This window comes from Kogia breviceps, chromosome 3 (genome assembly GCF_026419965.1).
Source record: "Kogia breviceps isolate mKogBre1 chromosome 3, mKogBre1 haplotype 1, whole genome shotgun sequence".
NCBI classification, from domain to species: Eukaryota; Metazoa; Chordata; class Mammalia; order Artiodactyla; family Physeteridae; genus Kogia; species Kogia breviceps.
Window position 1 is genome coordinate 112,207,632 of NC_081312.1, and position 26,741 is coordinate 112,234,372.

At 43.0% G+C, this 26,741-nt stretch overlaps 1 protein-coding gene across 10 annotated transcripts in view; it reads right to left on the bottom strand.

Moving 5' to 3' along the window:
• The window catches only part of LRRK1 (leucine rich repeat kinase 1), a 134,445-nt gene that overhangs the window by 66,202 nt on the left and 41,502 nt on the right, over nt 1–26,741 (bottom strand). For all 10 annotated transcript variants that reach the window (XM_067029481.1, XM_067029479.1, XM_067029480.1 and 7 more), the window contains 5 exons: nt 25,580–25,751; nt 20,962–21,141; nt 20,398–20,546; nt 1,437–1,663; nt 54–181 (listed from right to left, as the gene is read on the bottom strand). In XM_067029481.1, coding sequence (XP_066885582.1) covers nt 54–181; nt 1,437–1,663; nt 20,398–20,546; nt 20,962–21,141; nt 25,580–25,751 — 856 coding nt within the window. The remainder of the gene's footprint in view (nt 1–53; nt 182–1,436; nt 1,664–20,397; nt 20,547–20,961; nt 21,142–25,579; nt 25,752–26,741) is intronic.

Here is a 26,741-nt window from a genome sequence, read left to right on the forward strand (position 1 = left end):
TCAGTCAAGAAGAAAATGACAAAGTAAGTCAGGTTACTGATGCTAAGACATACCATTTTCTTCTTCAAACAATTTTTCCAAATAATTTTTTGAAGCTGTCAGTTTTTGAAGTTTTGAGAGATGCAGGAATCCTGGTGGGAGGTGGGACAACTTGTTGCTGGAAATATCAATTTCGAGTAGCCTGTAGTTGGGGGAGAAGGAAGTCAAGGCATCAGAAGAAAGAGGTAAAGCATCATGGGTACATATTTCTCTGTAAACATGTTTCTTTTTCTCCTTGCACAAGGATAAAGAATGTGCATTGAGGGCTTCCCTGGTGGTGCAGTGGTTGAGAGTCCGCCTGCCAATGCAGGGGACGCGGGTTCGTGCCCCGGTCCGGGAAGATCCCACATGCCGCTGAGTGGCTGGGCCCGTGAGCCATGGCCATTGAGCCTGTGCGTCCGGAGCCTGTGCTCCACAACGGGAGAGGCCACAGCAGTGAGAGGCCCGCGTACTGCAATATGATTTTTATTCATTGCATTACTGTCACTACGTCATGTGTAGACAAAGAAAACCAAATCTCTCTTTGGTGGATCCTGGTCTCATTGACCAATAGGGATGGAACCTTTCTCACATATGTGATAACAGAACAAGCTGGTGCCCTGGAATCTACTGGAAGTCCAGAGAGCAGTGCTTTTAACCTTTTCAACCCTCAAGTCTGTCCTGGTTAAAGACCCCCACTCCGTGGCACTTGTTTAATTTTTTGTGCAGGCTTCTTTCCCATGAGTTACTGCTGACCCTAAGCTCTTTCCAACATTCTTTTTACTTAACTTAGAGCCTTAGCTTTTGAAATCAGCTCAAATCCCATATGGAATGAGGACTTGCAGGTATGATCATCAATACATCAGTGAAGGTAAGGTCCTTCCCCTCCTCATGCAGCCTCAGCAGGAGGGTTGGGCCTTTTCCCAAGGCCTCCCAGAAAAGGAGACAGGAGCTGCCTACACCATCAGGCTGCTGCCAGAGTCCTGTGAAGTTAACTGTTTCTCTGAGGCCCTGCCCACTTTCCTTGGGAGGTGGACCAAAAGCTGGGTTGTCTGGGCCCCACTGTTTCCACCAGCCCCTTTCCTCTGACTCCTGTGTGCAGGAACAAGACTGGGCACCTCGGGCAAGCAGGCCTGCGTGGCTGCCAGCGAGTAGTGGAAACATGGGCCAGACAAGCCACCCTACTGGACAGATCTTTCTGCATTCATGTGGAAAGGAGGTGGGACCTTGTCCCCAAGAGCTTGCATAAGAGCAGGCAGAACTTCCTTCTCTTATTTTAGCTGAACATCTGTTTTCAAAAGCAACAACTACAATCAGGGAGCAAGACTGCAGGAAGAGGACTGTGCAGGAGGGTGGTGGAGGCAGCCGGGGCTTAGATGGCCAGGGCTCACCCCAGGGGCTGCAGGGCAGGAGCCCACCTGGAACAGATGATTTCGTCTGATGACTTCACGCTGGGCAGCTCCCCCAGGTGGTTGTCTGAGAGGTTCAGCTTCCGGAGGTTGATGAGTCCCCAGGGGATGATGGAGGGGAGGGATGCCAGGCAGTTGGCAGAAAGGTCCAGCTCCGTGATCTGGCAGGAGATGTCAATGAGCCAGTCCAGATCCACCCAGGGCAGCTTGAGGTGGGACCATTTCACACGAAGAGCCTGGGTATTGGAGAAAGGGGGAGAGCAAACACCAGCAATGAGCCCAGGGCTCATGAAGACTTGAAATAAAGCAATGATTTATTCAAGTGTGAATCTGTCTGTTCATCTCAGCAGAGTCCCGAGAGGTTGGGACCATGTCGGCCCTGAGAAGGTACCTATGCCCTCCTGCACCTGCAACCCGAAAATAATCTCTGCACAGCTATAGCTACTCACTCTCTAGCCTCTAGAGGGAGCATGTGGGCTTAGCATCACCTCTTAGAGGGCTATCACCCTCAGGGGGGAAACACAACAGGAATGGCCCCTGCTCTGTACAGAGGAGCCCACCCAAGCTTGGAGCAGCCTCCCCAGACTGCAGAAGAAGGCTTAGACCCAAACCTGGGTCTTCTCACTTCCCTTCACGGCACTCTTCCCTGTGATTAGAGCAGTTGCTGCCTGCAGCTGCTTACACCACGCTGGGTGCTTTGTGGATGAGCTGCTTCCAGAGTGAAAGACTGAATATACAGACAATGGCCAGACCATATATAAAAAAGAGAACTTAGACCCACAACCTGCAGCAACCTACCAGGAAACTAACCCCCTTATCTATAATAAAGAGTCCAGGAAGCCAAACTTGCCAGAAGCCATACTGCAATGTCTAGTAACAATCCAGGAAGCTAAGCAATAACTTCTGTAACAATTGGCCCCAAATGTCTAGGACTTGATTGATAAGTGACAGCTTCCCTAATTTTGTCCCTGCTTCCAACTTAGACTAACCAGGGAAAGGCAAATATGTCCCCTAACCCATCACGTAGGACGCCCCCACTTCTAGTTAGCTGCCTCCAGCTTCCCCATCAACAGCCTCTAGTCAGGGCACACCTGAAGCCTTCCCTTTATCCACGATAAAGCTTCCCCACTTCTTTGACAAAATGCAAGTGACAGTGGCTGACTCAAAAGCTCTGAATAAATCTCCTTTGCTTTTCTCATTTTATTGGGTCAGAAAGGCCAGCAGTTTGCTGGCATATGGTGGTAAAAGAGATCTGGTTAAATGTGTATGAGCAGGGCTTTTCTCTTTCTTCTTGATCATCAAAGAATTTGGGGCTCAATGAGGTTTCTGGGGAAAGGAAATCGGCTTTTTGGCTTGTTTCTCTAAAGCAGCTGGAAATCCGTATCATAAAATTAGAGAAACAAAAATTAGTTCTTCACTAATGGGAAAATGTAACAACTGGGAAAGACACCAGAAACATGGGGTAAGTTTGCTTTCAAAATTGGCAACAGCAGACAGACTTGCTTATCTAGCCACAAGGTGGCAATATGTGCCTTATCTTTGTCGCCCCCTTAGCTAACTTGCCAGGATTGGAAAGGCTGGGTCTACTACACCCTCTCAAAGCTCTGGTCTTCGAACCAAGTAGATGAGAGGCTCTGTCTCTGTATGCCTGTCTCTCTCTCCATTCACCTGGATGAAGAGAGACAGTCGATGGTATACTGGATTTGGGGTCAAGAGAATGGAGCTTTAGTCTCAGTTTTTTGTTTTGTTTTGTTTTTTGGGTTTTTTTTTTAGACTTGACGTGTAGGCCTGTTTTTGATGTCATTTTTGTTTTCCCCCATAATTTTTTATTTTGAAAATATCAGAACTGTAGAGAAGTTGAACTAGGACACATGATTACCCATTCATACACCCTGCACTGTAGACTCACCAATTGTTAATATGTTGCCACATCTGCTCTCTCTTCTTTTTCTCTACACACACATACAAGCACACACACTTTTCATTTATCTGCTGAGTCATTTGAAAGTAAATTACAGCTATCATGGCACTTTACACCAACATGTATCTCTGAAGAACAAGAATATTTTCCTACGTGACAACCATATATTTATCATTTTCAATAAATGAAATCGATACATTATCAAATCCATAATCCATGTTCAAATATTCCCAAATACCCCAGAAATGTCTTTTATAACTATTTTGTATCTTGATCCAGGATCCCATCAAGAATCACACATTGCATTTAGTTGACATGTGTCTATTTTCTTTAATCTAGAAGAATCCTCATGCCTTTTAATGTCTTTTCCAACTTTGGCAATGTAAGTTTTCAAGTCACTCTAGTTGTCTTCTAGAATATTCCGTATTCTGAATTTACTGAGTCCTAATGTTTAGATTCAAGTTAAGCATTTTTGGCAAAAATCTCAGACTATGTTGAGTCCTACCAATTGAACTCCACCAGAGGGCACCTGATGTCAGGTTATTTCACTAACGGTTTGATCCCTTGGTTAAGTTCCATTTTACTCTTTGTGATTAATCAGCAATCTGTGGGGTGATATTCTGAGACTATCTGTGAATATTTTATGTTCCTACATCAGTTTGCCCAGTGATTTCAGCATCCATTGTTGATCAGGGCCTGACTCAGTACATTGGTGGTTACAAGGTGCTAATTTTTCTAAAACTACCATTCCGTCTACATTTCTTTCTTTTTTTTCTTTTTTTTTTTTTTGTGATATGCGGGCCTCTCACTGTTGTGGCCTCTCCCGTTGCGGAGCACAGGCTCCGGACGCGCAGGCTCAGCGGCCATGGCTCACGGGCCCAGCCGCTCCGCGGCACGTGGGATCTTCCCGGACCGGGGCACGAACCCGTGTCCCCTGCATCGGCAGGCGGATTCTCAACCACTGCGCCACCAGGGAAGCCCTCTGTCTACATTTCTTACCTGTCATTCTTCTGTACAGAAGTATGTCCCTCCCCACCAGTTTAAATATTACTATGGACTCACAGATCCTTTTAAAATTCAAAGTATTATAATTCATTATTATCATTATTTCTTTCAATGCTCAGGTAGTCCCCAGTTTGACCACTGGGAGTCCCATCAAGGGGACTCCTGTGTTCCTCTGACATATCCCTATCAGTTTTGGGTACTCCCTTACTTTCTGATAAAAATAAGATGTTCAAGTTTCCTCTGGTCCTTTCCAAGTACCAGCCCTGATTCCCTTTAACAGAAAATGGTATTTAGAAACCAAGATCTAGGTGTTGGGTATGCTCGTTGCTATTGGGTTGTCACTGATTCTTGGCCCATTGATCCAACACAACCCTATATTTAACATGAGTGCATTCTGATGCCTCCAACTTGAATCCAGTCACATCGGCTTCTTCCCAATCTTTCCATAAAAATTCATAGTTGTGTCACCCTTCACCTTATTATTGTTGGTTTTAATCTGTTAAATGAGTAGCTTGGACCAGATGATATCTAGGTCACTTCTGGACCCAGGATTCTTTCTGGCTTATACTCTTGAGAAGGACAATGGCTTCCCACAGAGAGCCTTGGAGTAATCATGACAGCCAATCTAGGAGCCATGCCAGTCTTTGCAATGCCAAGTCAAAGAAGGCCCTCTAAGGGTCTGGCTGCCTCCCTTTCCTGGGTTCTCAAAGATACATCCAGGCCCCAGGTCCAGAGTCAGACAGCTGGACATAAATCCAAGGTGTCCAGATTGCAGTCTGACTTTCTCTACTCACCCTGTGTGGCCATTCTGGTCATTCAATATCAAATAGTTTGGACCTGAACTGAAATGGCAGTCAAATGCAAGATGAAAAGGAGGTTGGTTTTGGTTTTAAATAACAAACCTTAGGTGTCTATAAGTAAAACTCTCTAAGGGCCATCAAAAATAGATAGAACAACAGGAAAGATTCAGGTTGTTATTGTGACATAAACTAGTTGCACCACATCTTTGGAGGATCAGCTAAGATGTTCTGTCCTGACAATGGCAATCTTCCTCCTGCATTTCCTTCTTGTCCTCTGACCCTGGAGCTGCAGCCTAGAACTGCATAAAGAGCAGAGGCTCAGCCTCAGGGGACTGGAGCCCTGTGTTTGCTTAACTAACCCCATGTGGGGCCTTGGGCCAGTCAAGGTGGAGATGGGTACTTTCACAGGTGCTATCAGGCTCAACTCCCCTTATAGGAACCTGCCTGCGGATTCCGTGCTGCACTAAGTAAGCCCAAGGGTGATCTCTGTCTCCACTGCCTCAGCAGGTAGTGTGGCCATCCAGAACCCGGACTGCATGCATCTCCAGTGCTGCACCTTGTCTGACTGCGTGTGAAGCTCAGCACCGTGCCTAGCATGCAGCAGGCACTCAATAAATGTTTGTGTGCTGAAAAGAATCAAGCCACTGGGACCAGCAATCCATCTATTAACACCTCTAACCAGAAACAAGGTCTACTCAAACCCCTCAGCCTTCCTGCACCCCAGCCCACCTGCTGCAGAACACCTGAACTCCCTCCCCAGACAGGCCCACACCTCCACAATCTGCCCCAATTACTTCTCAAATTTCTGTCTCACTGTCTCCTCCATGACCTCTGCAGATGGCTGGTGGGATTAATAATTTGTTCTAGGTAGAAGGAACTGGGAAATGGGCCTGCTCCTAGAGCAGAGGATTCAAGACCAGGGGGAAATTGCCAACTAAAATACAGAAACTGCCTGTTCATAAATGAACCATAGGGCTCAGAAAGTGGACTGGAATCCATAGGAAGGCTGTGGGGGCCTGACAGTGAACTTACTGTCAGTACCTGACTGGCCAATGTGCCAAAGGGCTGCCAGGGTGCTCTGGGGCTGCAGGAGACACAGGCTGGTGGGACTGGAGCTAAGAGAGTTTTGCAAGTTTTCACCAGAGAGCTGGTCTCCTTTTGATCATGGGTGTCATGAGGTCACTCAGGTATCCCAGATTCTGCAGGTGGGCTGGCCTCCGCCTTTACACTCTGTCCTGCCACCACGACAAAGGGGAAAGGGTGCTCCCTGCTCTGCTTTCTCTCCCCTGGAGTTCACAGCCCTTTTCCCTCCTATCTAAATCCTACTAATCCTGAAAGCCCTGGGGCTAGAACCACCTTCTTCACCCCCAGTAAGTGTCTGCATTACAGCCCCCAGTTAGGTAACAAGGATGCCATCTTGCCTCACAGTCAGCAGTGTTTACTTGAGCACTGCCAAGTGCAGGCCAGCCTGTCAGGCACTGGGGTTGAAGATATGGATGCTGCAGATGGAACAGGCTCAGGGAGTTGATGTCTCGAAGGGAAGAGCTGTGTGTGTATTGAACGAGCATCCAGTCACCTTTCAAGGACTAAGAGTGTGTGATGTTGACCAGAAAGCCAGGAAAGAACACCCGCAGGGAAGCCTCCTGTGCTTCTTTGGGAGACACTATTTATCAGAAGTAAATCATCAATAACAAGAGAGTGGCTGTGTGTGGCACTGAATTCTCTAGACATGAGGAAGAGGAGGAAGCAGATGCTGCCAGTTCCTAAAACTGAGCTCCTTCTAGCTCTTACACCCACCAGAGTTTCTGCAGTGTTGACATTTGTGAAACTCAAGCCCAGGGAGAGGTAGTAAAAAGCAAGAAGTCAGAAAACATGATGACACACTCAGAATTCAGACATGCTTGTGAAGAGACTTCTGGGAGGGATGGTGGTTGGAAAAACATGTAGGATTTCTACTTGGTCTTGTGTTAGTCTGAAAACTTTCACTTATACAAGTTACTTTCCTTTTGGTGCACAAACATTATAGGGTGCACAAGTGTTTCCAAAGTGGCAGAGAGGAAGAAGGAAGGAGAAAGGATGCACAGTACACCTGACATGGAAATGTAGCTGGGCAAGCCCTCATTACTTATTTATGTTTAGTCCGGGCAGGATCACAATAAACCAGGTTCTGAGGGGGAGAAGCCAGCAATTGTATAATTAAATCCATGCACGCTGAACTGCAAAATCAAAGACAGCTGGCTGCGGAGATCCCCAAAATTCAACAATGCCATGGTTAAGGCACATCTCTCCGGAGGAAACAGAGAATATGCTCATGTTGGTCCTTAAGCATGAGCCCTTTCAGTTTTGGGCCAAACAGAAGGAAGTACTGCTCTCCCAGAAGACACTGTATGATGACTTAAGAAACTTGCTTTCCAAGGCAGTGGTGGTGACCAGGACCAGTTCAAGAAGGACTAGGGCACTTGGCTCATTACACAAAGTGATGTTTGGGGTTACCTCTGCATAAGAAGGTCTCCTTGTCCTATGATGGAAGCTGTGTTCCAGGAGGGCAATTACCTGCCTTTATATAATGCTGCCTGAAGCTTCCAAAAATAACAGTGAATGAGCCAGTGGACTACAATGACATCTCTCATGCTTTTATGTCAGTACAACCCTTATGGTTGAAGAATGTAATTGTTCATGAAGGGCTGAAATCGACAATGTTTTTAGGCTGACTTTAACCTTGAGAGCTGTGGGGCTGGCAACTGGGCCCTGAGCAGACACAGAGAAGCGTTCTCTGTCCCAATGCTGGGGCGGGGTGTGCCTCTGCAATTTTGAGAACTCACAAGAGTAAGTTCCAACACTGCCTCCTTACTAGGTCTCTACTGAGCACACAAAGCAGAATCTGCATCTCTTCTCCCTGTGTTCCCATCTCACTGTCCCTTGAGGGAACAGACAAGAGCTCAATGACAGCACAGCATGACACAAAAAAGGCAGTCAGTAGAATTAGTCTTTCCAGTCAAGACACACATGTTAAATCGGGGGAGAAATACACAGAATGTTCTAAAATGTATTCATGAACCCTTGGCCTACATAAAACCCCAAACTTTCTTTTTGTGGGTAAGCTGATTCCTGGGTGGTGGTTCCTTGTTGAACCAGACAGGAAGACAAGGGCCACCTTCACCTTCAGACATGTGAAGGAACAGTCAGGGCACCGGACAGCCGGAGGAGTGCAAAACCAACAGGTCTGATCTGAAAGGAACAGACGCACTAAAAGGTCTGAAGAACAAGCCAAAAGAAACTCTAAAAATGAAGGTGCTCAGAGCAGCAGAGCCAGTTGCAGAATTTGAAGACATATCCCAGGCCACCTGAGTGATGTCAGTGACGGTACAGAAGGGGATCTGTGCATGAATGCCAACAAGTTGGGGTAAATTTCAAGCCTACAAGTGTCTTTCGGGAGCCCAGACTGTCAGAGGAGGCTCTAAGTGAGGTGGAGTCAGCTGGACAGGGGATCAGCACGCTGGAGACAGCAACTCTGGCCCAGTGTCCCTGTGCAGATGAGGGCCATGGCAAACAAGGACTATGCCCCACATCCTCGGCCCTGGAGAACCCTCCATGCAAGGCTTCCAAATGCCTACTGCTCAAGTCCCTGCACCCTGGCAGGGACAGGTTCTCAGGAGGGAGGGGGCATTGAAAGTGAAAGGATGAGAAGGAGCCTGGACCTTGACTGGCCATCTGCCTATGCACGTGAGGTCGCCACGGTGGGCGAACCAGGTCAAGGGTAATGGAGTGACAGCCATAAGGATGGTGTCATGGGCTGAACTGTGTCCCTGAAAAAGATATGTTGAATCCCTAGTACCTGAGAAAAAGCTTATTTGAGCTTATTTGGAAACAGGGTCTTTATAGAGGTAATCAAGTTAAAATGAGGTCATTAGGGTGGGCCCTCATCCAGTATGACTGGTGTCCTTATGGAAAGGGGAGATTAGACACAGAGGCAGACATGTACAGAGGGAAGATGATGAGAAGACACGGGGAGGATGGCATGTGGCTGGAGTGATGGGTCTACAAGCCAAGGAACACTGAGGACTGCCAGCAACCATCAGACACTTGGAAGCCACAGGGAGGGGTCCTCCACTGGAGCTGTGACAGGGAGCACGGCCCTGCCAACACCCTGACGTCAGACTCCAGCCTCCAGAACTTGAGACAATACATTCCGTTTATTATTATTATTATTTATTATTATTATTTTTTTGTGTTATACGGGCCTCTCACTGTTGTGGCCTCTCCTGTTGCGGAGCACAGGCTCCGGACACGCAGGCTCAGAGGCCATGGCTCACGGGCCTAGCCGCTCTGCGGCATGTGGGATCTTCCCAGACCGGGGCACAAATCTGTGTCCCCTGCATCGGCAGGTGGACTCTCAACCACTGCGCCACCAGGGAAGCCCTACATTCCAGTTATTTTAAGCCAACTAGTGTTTGGTACTTTGTTATGGTGGCACTGATACAGATGGTAACAAGTCAAATGACAATTGGAGAAGTCAAGACCTGAGAAGCTGGAACATTCCATCAACAGAAGCCCACAGATTAAGAAAGGAAATGAAAGAAGCAGAGATTCTTGAAAGCCAGAAGGATCTCTTAATATAAGCAGATTAGAAACATAATAAAAAGGTGGGAAAAGGACAGTAAAACCAGTCATTAACTTAGGGAAAAGCCTGGGAGGACTCTGGTGTAAAAGGAGAATTTCGAAAATGACCTGAGAATACTAAAGGGAGTAAGAGAAGGGAGAGGAAAAGAGAAAGGGGAGGACAGCTTTCCTTCTAAACTCAGAAGGAAGATAAATTAAATGACTCACTTAAACGATTTAAATTAAATTAAATTAAATGACTTAGTGAGAGGAAAAAAATGAAATCAGTTCTGACAAAAGCCTGCCTGCTAAAAATATTATAAATGTCAGAATTAGTAGTGGTTAGCTACCAATATAATTTCAAACAAACAAACAAAAAGGGAAACATAACCAAGGAAGCAGATCAATGAGAAATGTAAGTATAAAAATAACTTACAAGCAAACCTACAATGGCATTTAAATAGTCAACACAGAACAGTCTGTTGCCTCCAAGGGCACACTCAAACCTGAACCCTGTAGGGGAACCTTCCGGAAGTTGAGCTGTGATCACATGATAATACCTTCCTGGTGACTCTTTGCAATGCATGCACAGAGCTTTTTCAAATGACCCTCTCAGTAACCCTGTAAGCACAATTTGCACATAAAGAGCCTCAGTGAGGTGACCTGTTTGAAGGTAACAGAACCAGGATCATGATCCAGGTGCCTAATGTTCTGTCTGGTTCCTTCCTACCAGGCACCATGTTCATTCACATGGCCATGGAATAGCTGACACGATTTCAAAGACATTAGGAGAGATAACCAAGGTGACTCAATAATAATAGACACTTAACCACAACCCCCAAAATACAACTATGCTAAATCTTTGTGTTCCAACCCAGGACAAATTTGTAAAAAACAAACCCATGAAAATTCAAGAAAAATATTAGCAGGATATGCTAGGTCAAATATGCAAAAAATGAATGGAGGACACTACAATATGAATGGGAGATGACCAAATACTAGGGGACAGGAGAATGAATTCTGTTTTCAAATCAGTATGAACTTGCACATAAATTGATTACATTCTGTGTAAGAAGCAAAAGTAAAAGGAAAAAAGGGGGAAAAAGGGCAAGCTACCTACATATCTTATGCCTGGACATAGGCAAAGTAAAGGTAGAGACCAATGATGAAAGCAGAATTAAAAGGTGTCCAATTATTTGGCCATTAAAAATGCCCTTTCAAATAATGCTTGGGTAGGAGAGAAAACCAATTCACAACAGTAGAATATATTTTTAGAACAACAAAAACATCACAAGTAATGGGGAAAAAACGAACAACTCTGATCACAGTTATGAAAAGGAAAAAGTGAAGCATGACAAACTAGCTCTGCCCTTCTTAGAATGGAAAGCTAAAAGAAAGCAGGGAAATGAAAACAAAATTAGACTAAAAATAGAAAAAACAAAATGAAGTAAAAACAAGGAAGTTGGTAAATAAAACCAATTCTAGAGTTGTTGGAAAATAATAAAATTGATAATCAATTGACTAAAAATAAAAGTACCTTAATACCTAAGAATGAAAATGACAATCTAACAACTGCTGAAAAACAGTGTTTAAGTCGTGGGAGATGTCCTCAGCCAGAGCTAACAAACCAAATAATGATGTTTAAATGCAAAATTTAATTCCAAAATAAAAAATTCTCAAAGTGACACAATAAGAGAAAAAACAAAATAATGTATATGAGACAAATAAGGAAACTAAAGAATCTCTCTCCAAAGGCTCCTAATTCAATATAATTCTTTTTCAATCCAATACATGTAACCAATACATCTAACCAATACATGGTTACTTAAGACTCACTTTATTTTATGAGTAAAACCAATTACTTTGCAAGAGCCATTAAAATTCTAGCCAACTGCATGTACACACATGGATGCAAAAACTCTAACAAAATCTTCTCTAATGGAAATCAACAAGTGAACTCAAAGGTTCTTTCCGTTCTGCAACCGAGGAGGATCTATACCAAGAAAATAGCACTGTTGGTGGTAACTTGTGGAAAACCATCAGCACATTTTGTTAAAGAAAAGTGGCCCTCTTTTAATCATCTGAATGCCAAAACATAATTAATAAATTTTATCACTTTTTCTTCACTAAAATTCTTAAAAATAGATAAACAAGGTTTGTTTTAAATCAACATTGTGCTTTTTTCCCTGTAGTATTTCAGTCATTCCTTTGAAAAATAGGAAACTTATCAAAAAAATCTCCCTTCCAACTCAAGAATTTTGCCAATAGCAATATGCAAGAGAGAGAAAAAAACAAGAAATAAAAATACTATCTCTGCAGTTACTAAACTATTCAACTTACTGTTGAGAGAACCTTGTTTCCTTAACTTTTAAATAAAGACAAAAATTTCTACCTCACAGATTTGTATAGAAGATTAAAGTAGAATATTTGGCAAAGTACTTTGTTAGTCATGAAGTCCTATGTAAATGGAAGTTTACTACATATATAAAATTTTATCCATCCATCTGTCCACCCACCCACCCATTTTCCATCCATCCATCCATCCATCCATCTATCCATCCATCCATCCGCCCATCCAAGCAACCTGTTCCAGGCCCTACACTGAGGGGCAAACACAGGGTGAACAAAGCTGGACAAATCCCTGCTTTCACGAAGCTTCCAGTCAAATGGGGGAATTGACATTAGACAAGAATGTCACCAAAACAGACAACCAACCCCAAACTTTGTTAAGTGCTCTGAATAAAATGGCAGGAAGCTCTAAGAGATGGAAGGGGGGATGTGACCCGGCCTGTGGGCTAGGGCAGGCTTTCCTGAGGATGTGGTGTATGGCTGAGGTGTGGAGGTAGTGCTGATGTCCAGGAGCAGTGCTGTGATGAGCATGAGGAGACAGGCACACTTGTCCCTGTTGTGTGGTGTCCACCCTGCAGGTAATCATGGCCAGTAGAGTTCCCCCTGCTGCTGGACATTTGGGTTTTGTTCTCCTAGTTTCTCTTATAGATAGTGCAGTGCTTTGAGCAGTACAGTTGTGGCAATTACATTTTTTTTCTTTTGAGTTACATCCTAGAGGTATCTTTCAGAAAGGAAATACCAAATTCAGAGCTGTTCTCTGGGAGAAAAGAGTTTTATAGATTTTGTCACATGACGCCAATTACTTTCCACACATACGGAACCAATTTATAGTGCCAGCAGCAAGGCTTTGGTGTCCCTTTCTCTTTGACGCTGCCAAGTACCTTACTCAGCATTTATATTTATTTTTGCGAGTTTAATAGGTATGTGATGGTACTTTCAAGTCATTTTAATTTGAATTTCTGTAATTGCCAATCAGATTGTATATGTTTCCATGCCATGATTTACTATCTGTGTTTTCTCATGTGTAAATTAACTGTTCGTTTCTCTTAACTTCTTACCCAAGGGCATTTGTGAGCAATGTGACAGCAAAGGCCGTGGCTCTGGCTTGGGCACTGCTGAGTCCCAAGCAACTAGTAGGTGGTATATAAACATTGACTGAATTAAACTCAATTATCAACTGACATATAATTGCGTCAATGGTGTTTTTTGGATTTCAGTTTCTGTCAATTCTTTTTTATCAAGTATCTGCTAATGTTTTTCTTTTTAAAAATTATATTTTACTACATTAGTATACTATAGTAAAATTATATTTTACTATAAATAACTTTAATATATATATCATTTATCTTATTTGTGACTATATGTCTTTATACATCTTTATATATCTTTAAAATTTTGAAATGGAATCATTTTCTTCTATAACTGGAATAAATGTGCAGTTTGAATGTATATTCTGATGAATTTCCAGTGCTTAACTCTTACCTGTCTGGAATTTATTTATATCATTATGAATGTACTTGTCTATGCTGATATCCAGTAGTTCCAATGACATTTGATAATGTTTTCTTATTCTTTCCTTATTGTGTTTTCTAGTTTGTCACATAAGTTCAAATAATAGTTTTAGTATTTCTGCATCTCTATGAATCATTTTCTCATTGTAAACTAAATGTAAGTGGTTTGTATAACTGCTGTTTCGTATTATGTTTGATGATCTAGTGGGACAGGCCACCAGGAATACCTACCTGAATGGTTACACAGTGCACCTGCTCAGCTGTTCTACCCTGTGACCCTTGCTATCTGTTCTCAAGTTCTAGGAAGCACTCACCATGTGGACAACATCACAGTGGCGAGTCAATTCCATAGAGAAAGTGTATGAATGGGGCCTGAGAGTAGGGAAAGATTTGGTATTTGGAAACTAGAGAAAACAGTAGGATAATTGGCTAAATTTCAGGGCACAGGAAAAGTGGAGCTGATGTAAGAGGCCCATAATAATTCTGAGTTTGATCTCATAACTCTCAGAAGGCAGGTGAAGGCTCTTCCTTTCACACAAGCCGGTGGTGAAAAGGCCGAACCACAGGCAGTCAGGCTGCTCCCAACGTTGCCTCTCACCTGCCGGGGCCCTACTGCCCCAGAGACTTACATCTGCTCTGCGAGACAGTACCACCTGCTGTGAGGAGGACATGAGGAGCTGAGAAGGTGCAAGGTGCAGATGTAGAAATGCTCTGGAAAGTGTAAAATTCTTGAATAAGACTCTTGTACCAAACACTAGGCCTAACCTTGGGCAAGGATGTTCCTCAGAAGCCTTAGTGCTCACAATGTCAGTAGCCCTTGGTCAGCTGTTCAGAAGCCCCAGCAAAGGCTGAGCAACCATACTTGCTGCAGCCTGCCCTTTCTGAGTATCCCATATATGCAAATCCTCAGACCCACCAGATCACTCTGATGGAGAAGGGCTGCTTCAGCTCCCAAACTGTGCAGCCAGTATGTTTGTGCTTGGGCACAGATACAGGCATCTGAATGGTCAGTCACTAGGAATGTTTAAGGTACATCATAAGCCAGAGCTGATCCAAAAATGATAGTAGTAGTAGTAGTAATAAATGATCCTCTCTAGGTTTGCTGCCAGATTTGAAATCATTAGGGACTTGTAAAGAAAATTAATAATTCCCCAACTGTGTAGTTTCAGAATCAATTTCAGCTCTTGTGGACTTACTGCTATACTCAGAACAGCCCAGCATGTCCTCGGCCCAGCCCTCTAACTGCTGAATGGGACAAACACCGTGGTTAGTTCAGGCCCTGCTTAGGCCTCTCCTGGCATTTCTGTTTTCCTTCTCCTTCCCGGGTGTGCGAGCATCAAAGTGTTGTTTCTCATGGCAACAAAGCAAACATTGACAGGACAGTCACCAGGAACACAGGCCGACTCATTAAACATTCAGGCAAAGGTTTGGCGGTTTTCCAGAAGGGCACCCATGAGCCAGAGCCAGGAATGGCTTTGGCCAGGTCTGACTTGGCTTTGCTTTTGCTCTTTTAAAAGTGTCCAGACCATGTGGTGTGGGCTTTCAGACTTTCCTTTCCAAACACCATCAAAACCTAACTGAGCAGCCCGCCCGCTGCCAGTGGAAAATCAACGTGGGCTTCTCAGCCATTCCCCGTTTGCCAGCAGAGGCAGGTTCTGGCAGCCTGAGAACTAGGCTGTGCCTGACACAGAGGCGTGGTGAACCTCGACTGGCCGTGGCTTCCACAGAGGCAGCAATTACATCAAAAAATATCAACTAGCTAGTGGGGGAGGCAGAACAAAAATACAGAAAAAAGCAAGATGACTGCTTCATCAAGGTCACTGCCACGAATGCCAGCAGGCAAGGGAGTTTTCAGGCTGTGTACACATGGCAACAAAGCACTCTTTAAGTGCCTGCCCTTGTCTAATGTTCTGAACAAAAAATGCCAGTTCAACTCCACTGCACACCTGGGAAGGTCGAAGCACTGACCTCTGAGTCATTGTTCCTGACACTGGACCCCTCAGCGCTAACCCCCTCTCTTCTGCTGGCAGCACAGAAGGAAAGTGTTGTCACAGGTTAGAGATCATGGCAGCCAGACATACTGGCTGCACACACTGCACACACTGGCTGCACACACTGCAAGGCCCTTGAGTCTGAAATTCACTTGAAAAAAAAAAAAATACCACCTGCTTTGGGGAAGCCCAAGGAGTCTTTATGACTCAGGCTGCACTGTAATTTCATTTTCTCTTCCGATTCTACCCAAAAGGGTAAAGGAGAAGAAAAGCAACATCGTCTTTTCTTTGTCTTCTCCTTTGCAGAATGCAATAATCACTTCCATGCTCTATCCCTATCTTGGCAAATTAGCAGGAGTTACCCGAGAAAAGATCACAGACACAGATGTCAACCATTTCTGCTTTTAACCTTAAGCCAAGAAAATGTAAGTCACTGGGTACACATTAGAATCATCTGGGGAGTTTTTAAAACTACTGATTTGGGTCCCATCCCAGAGATTCAGATTTAGTTAGTGTACGGTATGGCCTGTGCATCAGGATTTTTTAAAAAGCCCCCAGGAATTCCAATTACAGAAAAGTGTGAGAACCACTGATCTACATGAAAGACCTGGGAGGTACAGTTCAGGAATCATGAAATGAGAAAATCCCCAAGTTAAGAAGGCTCAGGTTCTGGTCTGAGTAGGACTGTTTAACATTTTCCATTCTTGGACAAGTAACAGAATATCTCTAAACCTCAATACTTGCATCTGGTAAACAGATTATATTTCTTGCAATTCTTACTAAAGTGTTGTATGGATCAAACATGAAAAGAAAGTGCTGGGAAAAACACTGAACACTACACACATGTAAGGGTTAGATGATCACTATTTATTTCCTTTTGCAAGCTGATGTTTAATGTTTATTGAGCTCTTAGTATGTGCCAGGCCCTGTGCTAAGTGCACACCTGACCTCCAAGGTAGATACAATGATTAACTCTGTTTATAACTGAGACCAGCCAAGGCACAGAGAACTAACAAGTTATGGAAAATAGAATATCAGTGTTCTCTAGAAACTAGGAAACCAGCAATGATAAGAAAAAAGTAAAAAGGAAATAGCAATACATATAATCAAAAAGATGGGAGGAATAAACCAATATGACAGGTCCCACACAAATGTGAATTGGCTGGGTTCCTCTTTCAAAAGACACAGTCTCGGATGGGATTAAACTCAATACTGTTTAGAAAAAATACACCTAAGACAAAATAAAAACTGAAAATAAAGGCTGGGGAAACTTCAATAAGGTTGATGCAAAGAAAAAAGAGTAGTGTGGCCATGTGAAGAGCAGACAAACCCAATTTTAAGGATAGAAGCATCGACAGGATTAAGGCAGGTATCTGATATAATGAAATACGTTAAAATGGGTCATAAAGCCATAAACCAGGTGTATGAAGCAAAAACTTCTAGAATTATATGAAGAACTAGACAAAAATCAGTAGATAAGGAAACCAAACCCCAGAGATGTAAGTAACCAGATGAAGGTCCTAGAGCAGTGAAGCCTGGAGCCCAGATTAGAGCCAGGAAGTCTCCTGCCATAGCCTCACCTTGACCACATCACCATCAACCAAACACTCAGAGAAGATGTCAAGAAGGTTTCAGTACAGATAAAAGCCAAAATGAATGAAGGAACAAACAAAATAAATAGTAAAAAAATAAAGAAAATCTAGGTCCTTGGTAGGACCACCAGAATATATAAATCCCTGGCTGGTCTGATTAAGTTCAAAAGAGAAAAAGTAAAACTGTTCAACATCATAAATCAACAGTATAAATGGGAATATAACTACAAATATAGAAGAAAAGAATTACCAAAAAATGTAAATGTAACACACTATGATGGCAAATTAAAAAATCTAAAGGAAATGGATGTTTTTCTACCAAAATATAACCTCCTGAACTGCACATAAACAAAAGCAGACAACCTGAACTTATCAATGACTTCAAAAGAAGTCCCAAAACAAAAACCCACTTTATCTAATCAATCTTTAACAATAAATAATTCCTATGAAACTTCTCCAGATTGTGATAAAATGGGAAGTTCCATAAGTCATTCTGTAAAGCTAACATAGTCTTTTACCAAAATCTCATAAAGATAATAAAAATAGAAAATTATAGATCAATTCACCTATAAATATAGATGCAAAAACTGTAAATAAAATATCATGGGCTTCCCTGGTGGCGCAGTGGTTGAGAGTCCACCTGCCGATGCAGGGGAGGCGGGTTCGTGCCCCGGCCCAGGAGGATCGCACATGCCGCGGAGAGGCTGGGCCTGTGAGCCATGGCTGCTGAGCCTGCACGTCCGGAGCCTGTGCTCCGCAACGGGAGAGGCCACAGCAGTGAGAGGCCCGTGTACAAAAAAAAAAAAAAAATCAATAGGTCATATCCAGTCATAAAAACACCAATTAGCATTATTACAAGATTTCAATATTGGGTCAATATCTATCATCATCATTCATTACATAAACAAATTAAAGTGGAAAAGCTATGTGAATATATCCATAGCTGCTAAAAAGAGATCCAACAAAATTCAGCAACCTTTCCTAATAAAAATCCTAAGCAAAAAGGAATACATGGAAACTACCTAAATATAACAAGTCTATTTACCAAAAATCTACAGCAAATGACCATAAACTGCTGATGCCAAGACCTTTAAAGACAGGAACAAGAGAGATACATCTGCTCTTTTCATATGATTCAACTTTTGACATTTCTGCTGATAATCAGTAAGCCATGAAATAAAGGAAGTTAAATAAATATTAGAAAAGACAAGACAAACCTGCTTTAAATTTGCAGATGACTTGATAATATACCTAAAAGTTTCAAGGAACTCCTCTATAAACTAGAATTAGTAAGACAAGTTGGTAAGGGGACTGGGTAAAACAAATATATAAACAGAAGAGCTTTCCTTTGTACCACCAACATTAGGCTGGAAATGGGTAAGAATTATATATATTCCATTCAAACAGTGGCAAAAACAATAATAAATAAACAAAATAGGTTCAGGAAATCTTTATGAGGAAAACTATAAAATCCTATCAAAGAACATAAATGCAGCACAAATTGCCATGGGAGTCACCATGGGAAATGCACAAAATGGAAAAACAAATGTCTGATAACAGTCAAGATATTTTTGAAAAAAGCAAATAAGGAGTAGAAAACTTGCATTAACAGGTTGTAAGGTTTAAATGAAATGCCTATAATCAAAACAGTATAGCATTTGAACAGAAACAGATTAATAGGCCAGTGGACTAGTACAGAGAATCCCAAAATGTATACAGGTATATATTGGGGGAAATAGCATTAGTGACATTTCAATTCAGAGGGAAAATCAAAGTTTATTTTAAAAATTGTGCTGGAATAACTGATCATCCACCTAGAAGAGAGGAATGCTAGATTCCTTCCCTCAAACCACATATACAAACAAATACAAGAAGAATTAAAGCTTAAATATAAAAAATAAAAGAGTATAAATAGTATAAAAGACTCTAGGAGAATATTTATATAAAATCGAGGGGGAAATGACTTTCTTATATAACCCAAATGCCATAAAGGAAAAAACAAACATATTCGATTATATATTCTTATATCTTTGTTATCTCAAAAGATAACAGACAGAAGACAAATAATGGATTGGGAAAAATATTGGCAACATGTATGATAAACGTAGGCTTAAAATCTCTAACATACAAAAAGACTCTCCAAAATGAGAAGGAAAAGGTGAGTAATCCTTGAGAAAAATAATCAACAAACTGTAACAGGCAACTCACATAAAGGGAAATGCAAATAATTGATGATGATATGAAAAGATGCTCAATATTATTAAGAATAGAAATGTGGACATTAAAACATGGAGATTCCATTTTTACCCATCAGAGTGATGAAAATTAAAAGGCTCTTGGACCTCTAGTGCTGGCCAAAGTATGGGGATAGATATACCCATGTAAAGCTGGTGAAAGTGTGAAACCAGAAATAATCCAAATGTCCACCAACAGGAAAAGGGCTGAGTCAACTAAGCTACATTCACTCTAGATTTAAGGCACGTATTTAAAACAATGAGATGTAGCCACATTGACTGATCTAGGGGGAGTCAGTGATAGAGTGCTAAATTTAAAAAGTCAAGTTGAAGATAATGTAAACAATGCAATATTATTTTTGTTATTAAAATGGTAAACTAACTAGAACTAATTCCTGTATGTCTTTTTTCCCAGTTTTATTGAGCAATAATTGACATACGACATTGTATAAGCTAAGATGTATGACCTGTTGATTTGATACATTTATATACTGCAGAATGATTACCGCTTGTAGCCTTAGCTAACACCTGTACTAATGTCACCTAATTACTATTTCATTTTTGTGGTGAGAACATTTAAGCTTTATTCTCTTGGAAACTTTCACATATATAATACAGTGCTATTAGCTGTAATCAGTGCTGCACATTAGATCTCTGGAACTTACAGCTGAAGTGACCAACACTTCGGCTATATGACCAACATCTCCCATTTGCCCCACCCCCGATGCGCTGGCAAACCATCTACTCTGTTTCCATGGTTTGCCTTGTTTAGATTCCACAAGTAAGTGAAAACATACAGTATTTGTCTTTCTTTGTCTGACTTCTTTCACTCAGCATAATGTCCTCAAAGTCCATCCATGTTGTTGCAAATAGAAGGATGTACTTCTTTCTCATGGCTGAAAAATATTCCACTGTATATATACACCACCTCTTCTTTATCCATTCGTCCACAGACAGTGACTACTCACCATTTTTCCCGGACAACTGCTGGGCAAGGCACTTGCTTCAACGAAATACTTCCTGAGGAGATATTTGCTGGGGTCAGGACTGTCCAGTAAGATGTAGGAACAGAAAAAGGCCCCATGCCGAAGCAGGAATATGGCAATGTCTTCATTCCCTAAAGGACAGAAAGTGAGCTAAGGGCATTTGGATGCAGGATGTGTCACAGTTGTCCAAAAGGGCAGACACTCACATGTGAAATAAAAATGAAAAGGGCACTGGTGCCATTGAACTTCTCTATTATCTCCCTTGATGCCGGAAGGTTCCTATTAGTGACAGAACTTTTGTGGGGCTTTGCCCTTTGAAGTGCTTCCTAAGATGGTCGCATTTGCCATGGTTGGCCCCTGTCACTGAAATCCCCTTGCAGGAGCGAGTAGGGGGAAGGAGGAAAGAGGCAGACCTTTTGAAGAAGCAAAGAATGGAGTTGTGAAAACCTCCACAAAGGCCATTGGAGAGCAGAAGTTGAGTGTGAAGGATGGGCCCACATCTTGACAGGGTGATGGTTTTCATGGGTGGACTGACTGGGGACCCACCTGACTTGATGGCTGCGTAGAGTGGCAGGCGCACGATGACAGGGAACTCATTCTTCCTGACTGCATAGCTCTCTGGGTCGGCCCCGTGTGTCAGGACCAGGAGCTTCACCACTGCCAGGTGCCCCCGCTGGCAGGCCAAGGCCAGCATCCAGTTCAGTAATCGCTGGGGGCTGCAGGGACCTAGCAGGGATGACAGGACAAAGGGAGAGGGTGGCTGAAGGGACTGGTTGTTCCTGCTCTGAAATCCCCTTCGATCACGGCCCTATTTCCAGCTGAAATTTGCTTCTGTCTAGTTGACAGTGTCTATGGAATAGACCCCCTGAATTGCATATGACATTTTCCCACATCATTATAAACCCACCTGCTCATCGAATAACATCAACTGAGGAAAAGCAGCATTCAAAAGCAGCATTCAAAACAGTGTGATCTTAACAATGGAAATAAGACTAGAAAGAACTACCTTCAGTGCTGCAGAATTATCTCTGCATAGTGTGATCGTGAGCATCCCCTTACTCTCTTCCTCATCCCTAGCCCTGACCTCATCCCTAGAGCATCACACACAGGGATATGGGTTTTGGAGATAGGCAGTTTAGGATTAAAATATTTCAGCTGTGTGGGACTTCCCCTGTGGCACAGTGGATAAGATTCTGCACTCCCAATGCAGAGGGCCTGGGTTCAATCTCTGGTCAGGGAACTAGATCCCACATGTGTGCTGCAGCTAAGAGTTAGTGTGCCACAACTAAGGAGCCCGCTTGCCACAACTAAGACCTGGTGCCACCAAATGAAAAAATATTTTAAAAAATAGTGAATTTATCTGACCTCAAAAATAAAGATTAAAAAAAATTTCAGCTGTGTCATCTTGGGCAAATTTCTTATCTTCTTTGTGACTCAATTTACTCATCAGTAAAATGGGAATAATAACACCCCACCTCCCAAGTTTAATGTGAGGATTACATGACATAGTGTATGTCAAGTGCCTGACTCAATAAATTGTCAGAACCTCTGTCAAGTGCCTGAGATAACTCATTATGATATGTCATTATGTTCTTAGAGTAATAACACTTTTCTGCATTTCCAAATTATCTGTAATATACATATATTACTTTCATAAGTTAAAAAAAATACTTTGATGAAAAAAATAGATCAGCCTAAAACTTAGAGAATTACTCCCTGAAAGAACTGCCTACTTAATTCCAGGGTAAAATAACACTTAACACACTGAATGAACAGAGAGAGTGTGGGCTGAAATGTTACAATATCTTCAAGTTCAAAGTAGTGCAATGACTTTTGGATCTAGCTGCCATGGAAAAACGATCTCATCCTCCACACGGACACTTCCCAATTGCATCATAACACTGTCTCACTTCCAGAGGCGGAAAGTCCTCAGGAATCAAAGTGCTCTGAAGCCTGGAGAGAGTGACCCTCCCTCTGTGATAGGAAACTGACCAGGAAATAGGGGTGAGGCAGAGAAGGCAAGAATTAAAACCCTACACATAAGGTACCTGGCATTATGCCTGGGCTGCAGCAGGTGCTAAATAAATGTCCCTTCTTTGCCCTCAACTGATAACTAAAATGAACAATTCAAAGGAGGAGGTATATGAACAGAAAACAAATTACCCCTCTCCATTACTACCAGATATCTAGCTATGAGAAGTGCAGTCGTTGTGCAGCTAACTTCTGTTGAGGATGTAAGTGTGTCAGTCTTAGGAGGCAGGCCCTGTATTTCACAGTCATAATTTTAATATGAGGAAACCAAAGCTCAGAGAGATTTGGGAACTTGCTGAGGGTCCCACAGTTGGTAAATGGCAAAGTCAAGCCTTAAGTTCTGCTTTATCTAAAACCAAAGGGTGCTCTCTTAAACCACACAAACCTACATGTATTCTATAAGGCCCAAATCCAGCAACACTCATAGAGCCCATCTTTCCACCTCCTCCTTCTCTTAAGCCCTGCTCAGCTACAAGACCAGGAATTACATAATGATGTCCTTCAAATGATGTTCATAATTACACAACAATGTACCCACACCCCATGGACCTCTCATCCCCCCTCTTCTTGAACCCTGCCTTCATTCTCTAGCTGCCTCTTGTCTTACCTTACTCCCGACAGTGGCTGCCTTCCCTAAAGGCTGGGAATTCCCAGAGAACACAAACTGTTTTGCCCCCCTCTGCACTCCCCACAGCATTCAGCACAATGCACTGGACTCCTTCAGTCCTCAGCAGCTCTGTCCTGAGTTGAGTTAAAGACAGGACACCACTGGGAGCAGCTGAAAACCAAACTCAGGTCCACCCAAGCTCCCTGTTCTGCAAAAGCAGGCAAACCAAGCTCTTCCCTTGCTTGTCTGCCAAGTAAACTCCTACTTAGCCTGCAAAGCCTGGCTCAGATGTCAGCTCCCTCTGAAGACTCCAGCCTGTACCCAGACAAGACCATTCCCTGATGTGTGCTTGCAAACCACTGTGTAAATATTTCAACCTTCGCATGCTTACACCTTTCTGCCTCAATTTCCTCTGCTTGACCAGGACCTACTAAACGGCTGGAATCACCTTTTTAAAAAGCCTCTGTGTGTATCAAGTTCTGCAGTGTGTCCAGTACTTGGAAAATGCTCAATAAATGTAAGCTGTCCAATGAGATGAGTGAGTCAGCTGGCATAGACTCTTTGGGACTAGAACAGAGCTACTCTTGGAGATCCCTGAGGAGAGGGAATCAGCTTTGGCTCCTTGAGGGCTCCTTCCTGCCCTCCTATAGCTTGCTCAACCCAAACAGCATCTATGGGCCCTAACGGTGCCCTGATTCTGTTCCTAAACTCATTCTCATTCCAGGCACAGGAAAGGCATGTCAGCTTGGAACCAAATCTGAGCACAAATCTACCTCAAAGCACATAGTTGGACACCCCCTAACAGTAGTACTGCATAATTGTGGGGTCCCATGCAAAACTTAAAAATGGGATCCCTTGGACTTCCCTGGTGGTGCAGTGGTTAAGAATCCACCTACCAATGCAGGGGACATGGGTACGATCCTTGGTCCTAGAAGATCCCACATTCCACGGAGCAACTAAGCCCGTGAACCACAACTACTGAGCTTGCACTCTAGAGCCTACGAGCCACAACTACTGAGCCCACACACCACAACTACTGAAGCCCACATGCCCTAGAGCCCACGCGCCACAACTACAGAGTCCACACGCCACCACTACTGAAGCCCACGTGCTCTAGGGCCCGTGTGCCACAACTACTGAGCCCGTGTACTGCAGCTACTGAAACCCGCGCGCCTAGAGCCCATGCACTGCAACAAGAGAAGTCACTGCAATGAAAAGTCCGTGCACCACAATGAAGAATAGCCCCCTCTCGCCACAAATAGAGAAAGCCTGTGCACGGCTATGAAGACCCAACGCAGCCAGAAAAAACAAAAAAATGGGGGTTCTTTGTTTAAACATTATTAAAAATTTCAAGAGGGCTGGGACTTCCCTGGCAGTCCAGTGGTTAAGACTTCGCCTTCTAATGCAGGGGGTGTGGGCTTGATCCCTGGGTGGGGAGCTAAGATCCCACATGCCTCATGGCCAAAAAACCAAAACATAAAATGAAGCAATATTGTAACAAATTCAATAAAGACTTTAAAAATGGTCCACATCAAAAAAAATCTTAAAAAAAAAAATTTCAAGAGGGCAACTGCAGAGTGTTAAACCAAGTGTGGGGCCCTTCTAAGTGCAGGGTCCTGTGTGACTGCACTGTCACATACCCATGAAGTTGGCCCCACTCCCTCACAAAATCCTAACTCCCAAGACCACTGCTAAGGCAATGCCTCAGCCTATAGCTGTAGTGATGCCTGGACTTAAACAGTGTCACAGATCCAAGGGCATCATGGGAAATCAAAGGAGACCAGGACACCTTGAGTCCACCAGAGAAAAAATTAACTTGTTATTAAAAAAAGCAACATAGCATGGTACATCCAGACAATGTAATGTTATTCAGTAATAAATAAATAAATAAATAAATAAATAAATATATATATGAGCTCTCAAGCCATGAAAAGACATGGAGGAAACTTGAATGCATATTGCTAAGTGGAAGTAGTCAACCTGAAAAGGCTACGTACTGTATGAATCCAACTATATATCATTCTGGAAAAGGCAAAACTAGGGAGACAGTAAAGAGATCAGTGGCTGCCATTGGTTGGGAGAGAGAGGGATGAATAGGTGGAACACAGATGATTATTAGGGCAGTGAAACAATTCTGTATGATGCAGTAATGGTGGAAATATGTCATTATACATTTGTCCAAAGCCATAGATATACAACCCTAATGTCAACTATGGGCTTCAATTAATAATCATGTGTCAATATTGGTTGGTTCATCAATTTTAACAACTGTACCACTCTCACACAAAACGCAAATAATAGGGAAACTGTGGGAGGTGGTATATGAGAATTCTTGGTACTTGTTCATCAGTTCTTCTGTGAACCTAAAACTGCTTTAAAGAATACTCCCAGATTTCTGGATCTCATGACTGGTAAACAGTGTGAAGACATAAACATTTTGAAGTGCAGCCCCCCTAAATGCCTGCCTGGTTCCTAAGAAAAGAGGGTCCCTGAGAGGTGGTGAAGAGCTCATGCTTTGGGATTTACCTGGCAAAGACTCGAGTAACTCGTGCACAACATCAGTGTGCCCAAACTGTGCTGCCACCACGGCTGGGTTGTCGTCGGTGGGCTCCGTTGGCAGCTCCACCAGTCTCTCGGTGAGAAGATACCGGACAGTCTCCAGATCCCCATAGGCCGCAGAGATGCTCAGGAGCTGGCCCTGGTCAAAACAAAACAGGGGCAGGATGTCAGCAAGACAAGTGCTGTTGGGAACTGCCAAGAAAATTGACTCTAAATGCTTCACAAAGTCCATGGGCAAGACTGGAGTTGTGCAGCCCAGGATGGCAGCACCAGCCACATGTGGCTGACAAGGCTTGAAACGTGGCTCATGCAAAGTGAGATGTGATGAAAGTGTAAAATCACATGGGATTTCAAAGACCTAGTACGAAAAGGGTAAACTATCTTGTCAATAATCTTTATACTGATTACATGTTGAAATGATTATCTTTAATATATGCTGGTTAAATAAAATAGATTATTAAAATTCGACCTGTTTCTATTTACTTTTTTAATGTGACTACTAGAAAATTTGATCTTATAAATGTCTCATATTCTATTTCTTTGGAACTGCATCATGAAAGATATCTCAAGTGGGTATCAAAATTCTTCATGTTATTTGAATGTGCAAGCCAGGGCTGCTGTCCTGTGCCTTAGGTTTGTGCCTTTGAGAACCCTTTTCTCACAGGAAGCCTGGTCTTTTTCTCAGTCAAAGGTCAGCACATGCCCCATCTCCTTGCTCACAGTGTCCCCTGCACTGGGAGGCCTCTGTCACCGTCCTTGCAGAGCTAAAGCCTTTTCGGCTCTCTCACCCAGGCTGCAGTACCTTGAATGGACACATTCATCTTGCTACACAGGTCATTTGAGCCTGAACACATGCTCTCCTGTATTGCTTTAAAGTCAGGTTTCTTAAGATATAATTTATACATAGTAAATTCACCCTTTTTAGTGCACTTTGATGAATTTTGACTAGGTATAACTCAATCACAATCACCACCAGCAAGAGCTAGACTCTTCCATTGTCCCCCAAAAGCCATCTTGTATTTGTGTGTCCCCACCCTCATGTCTCTGGCTCCTCTGCTAGACTGTGGGTTCCTTGGTCCAGTGTCATGCTGGTTCTCCACTGAAGAGTCAGGCATAGGACACTGACTTT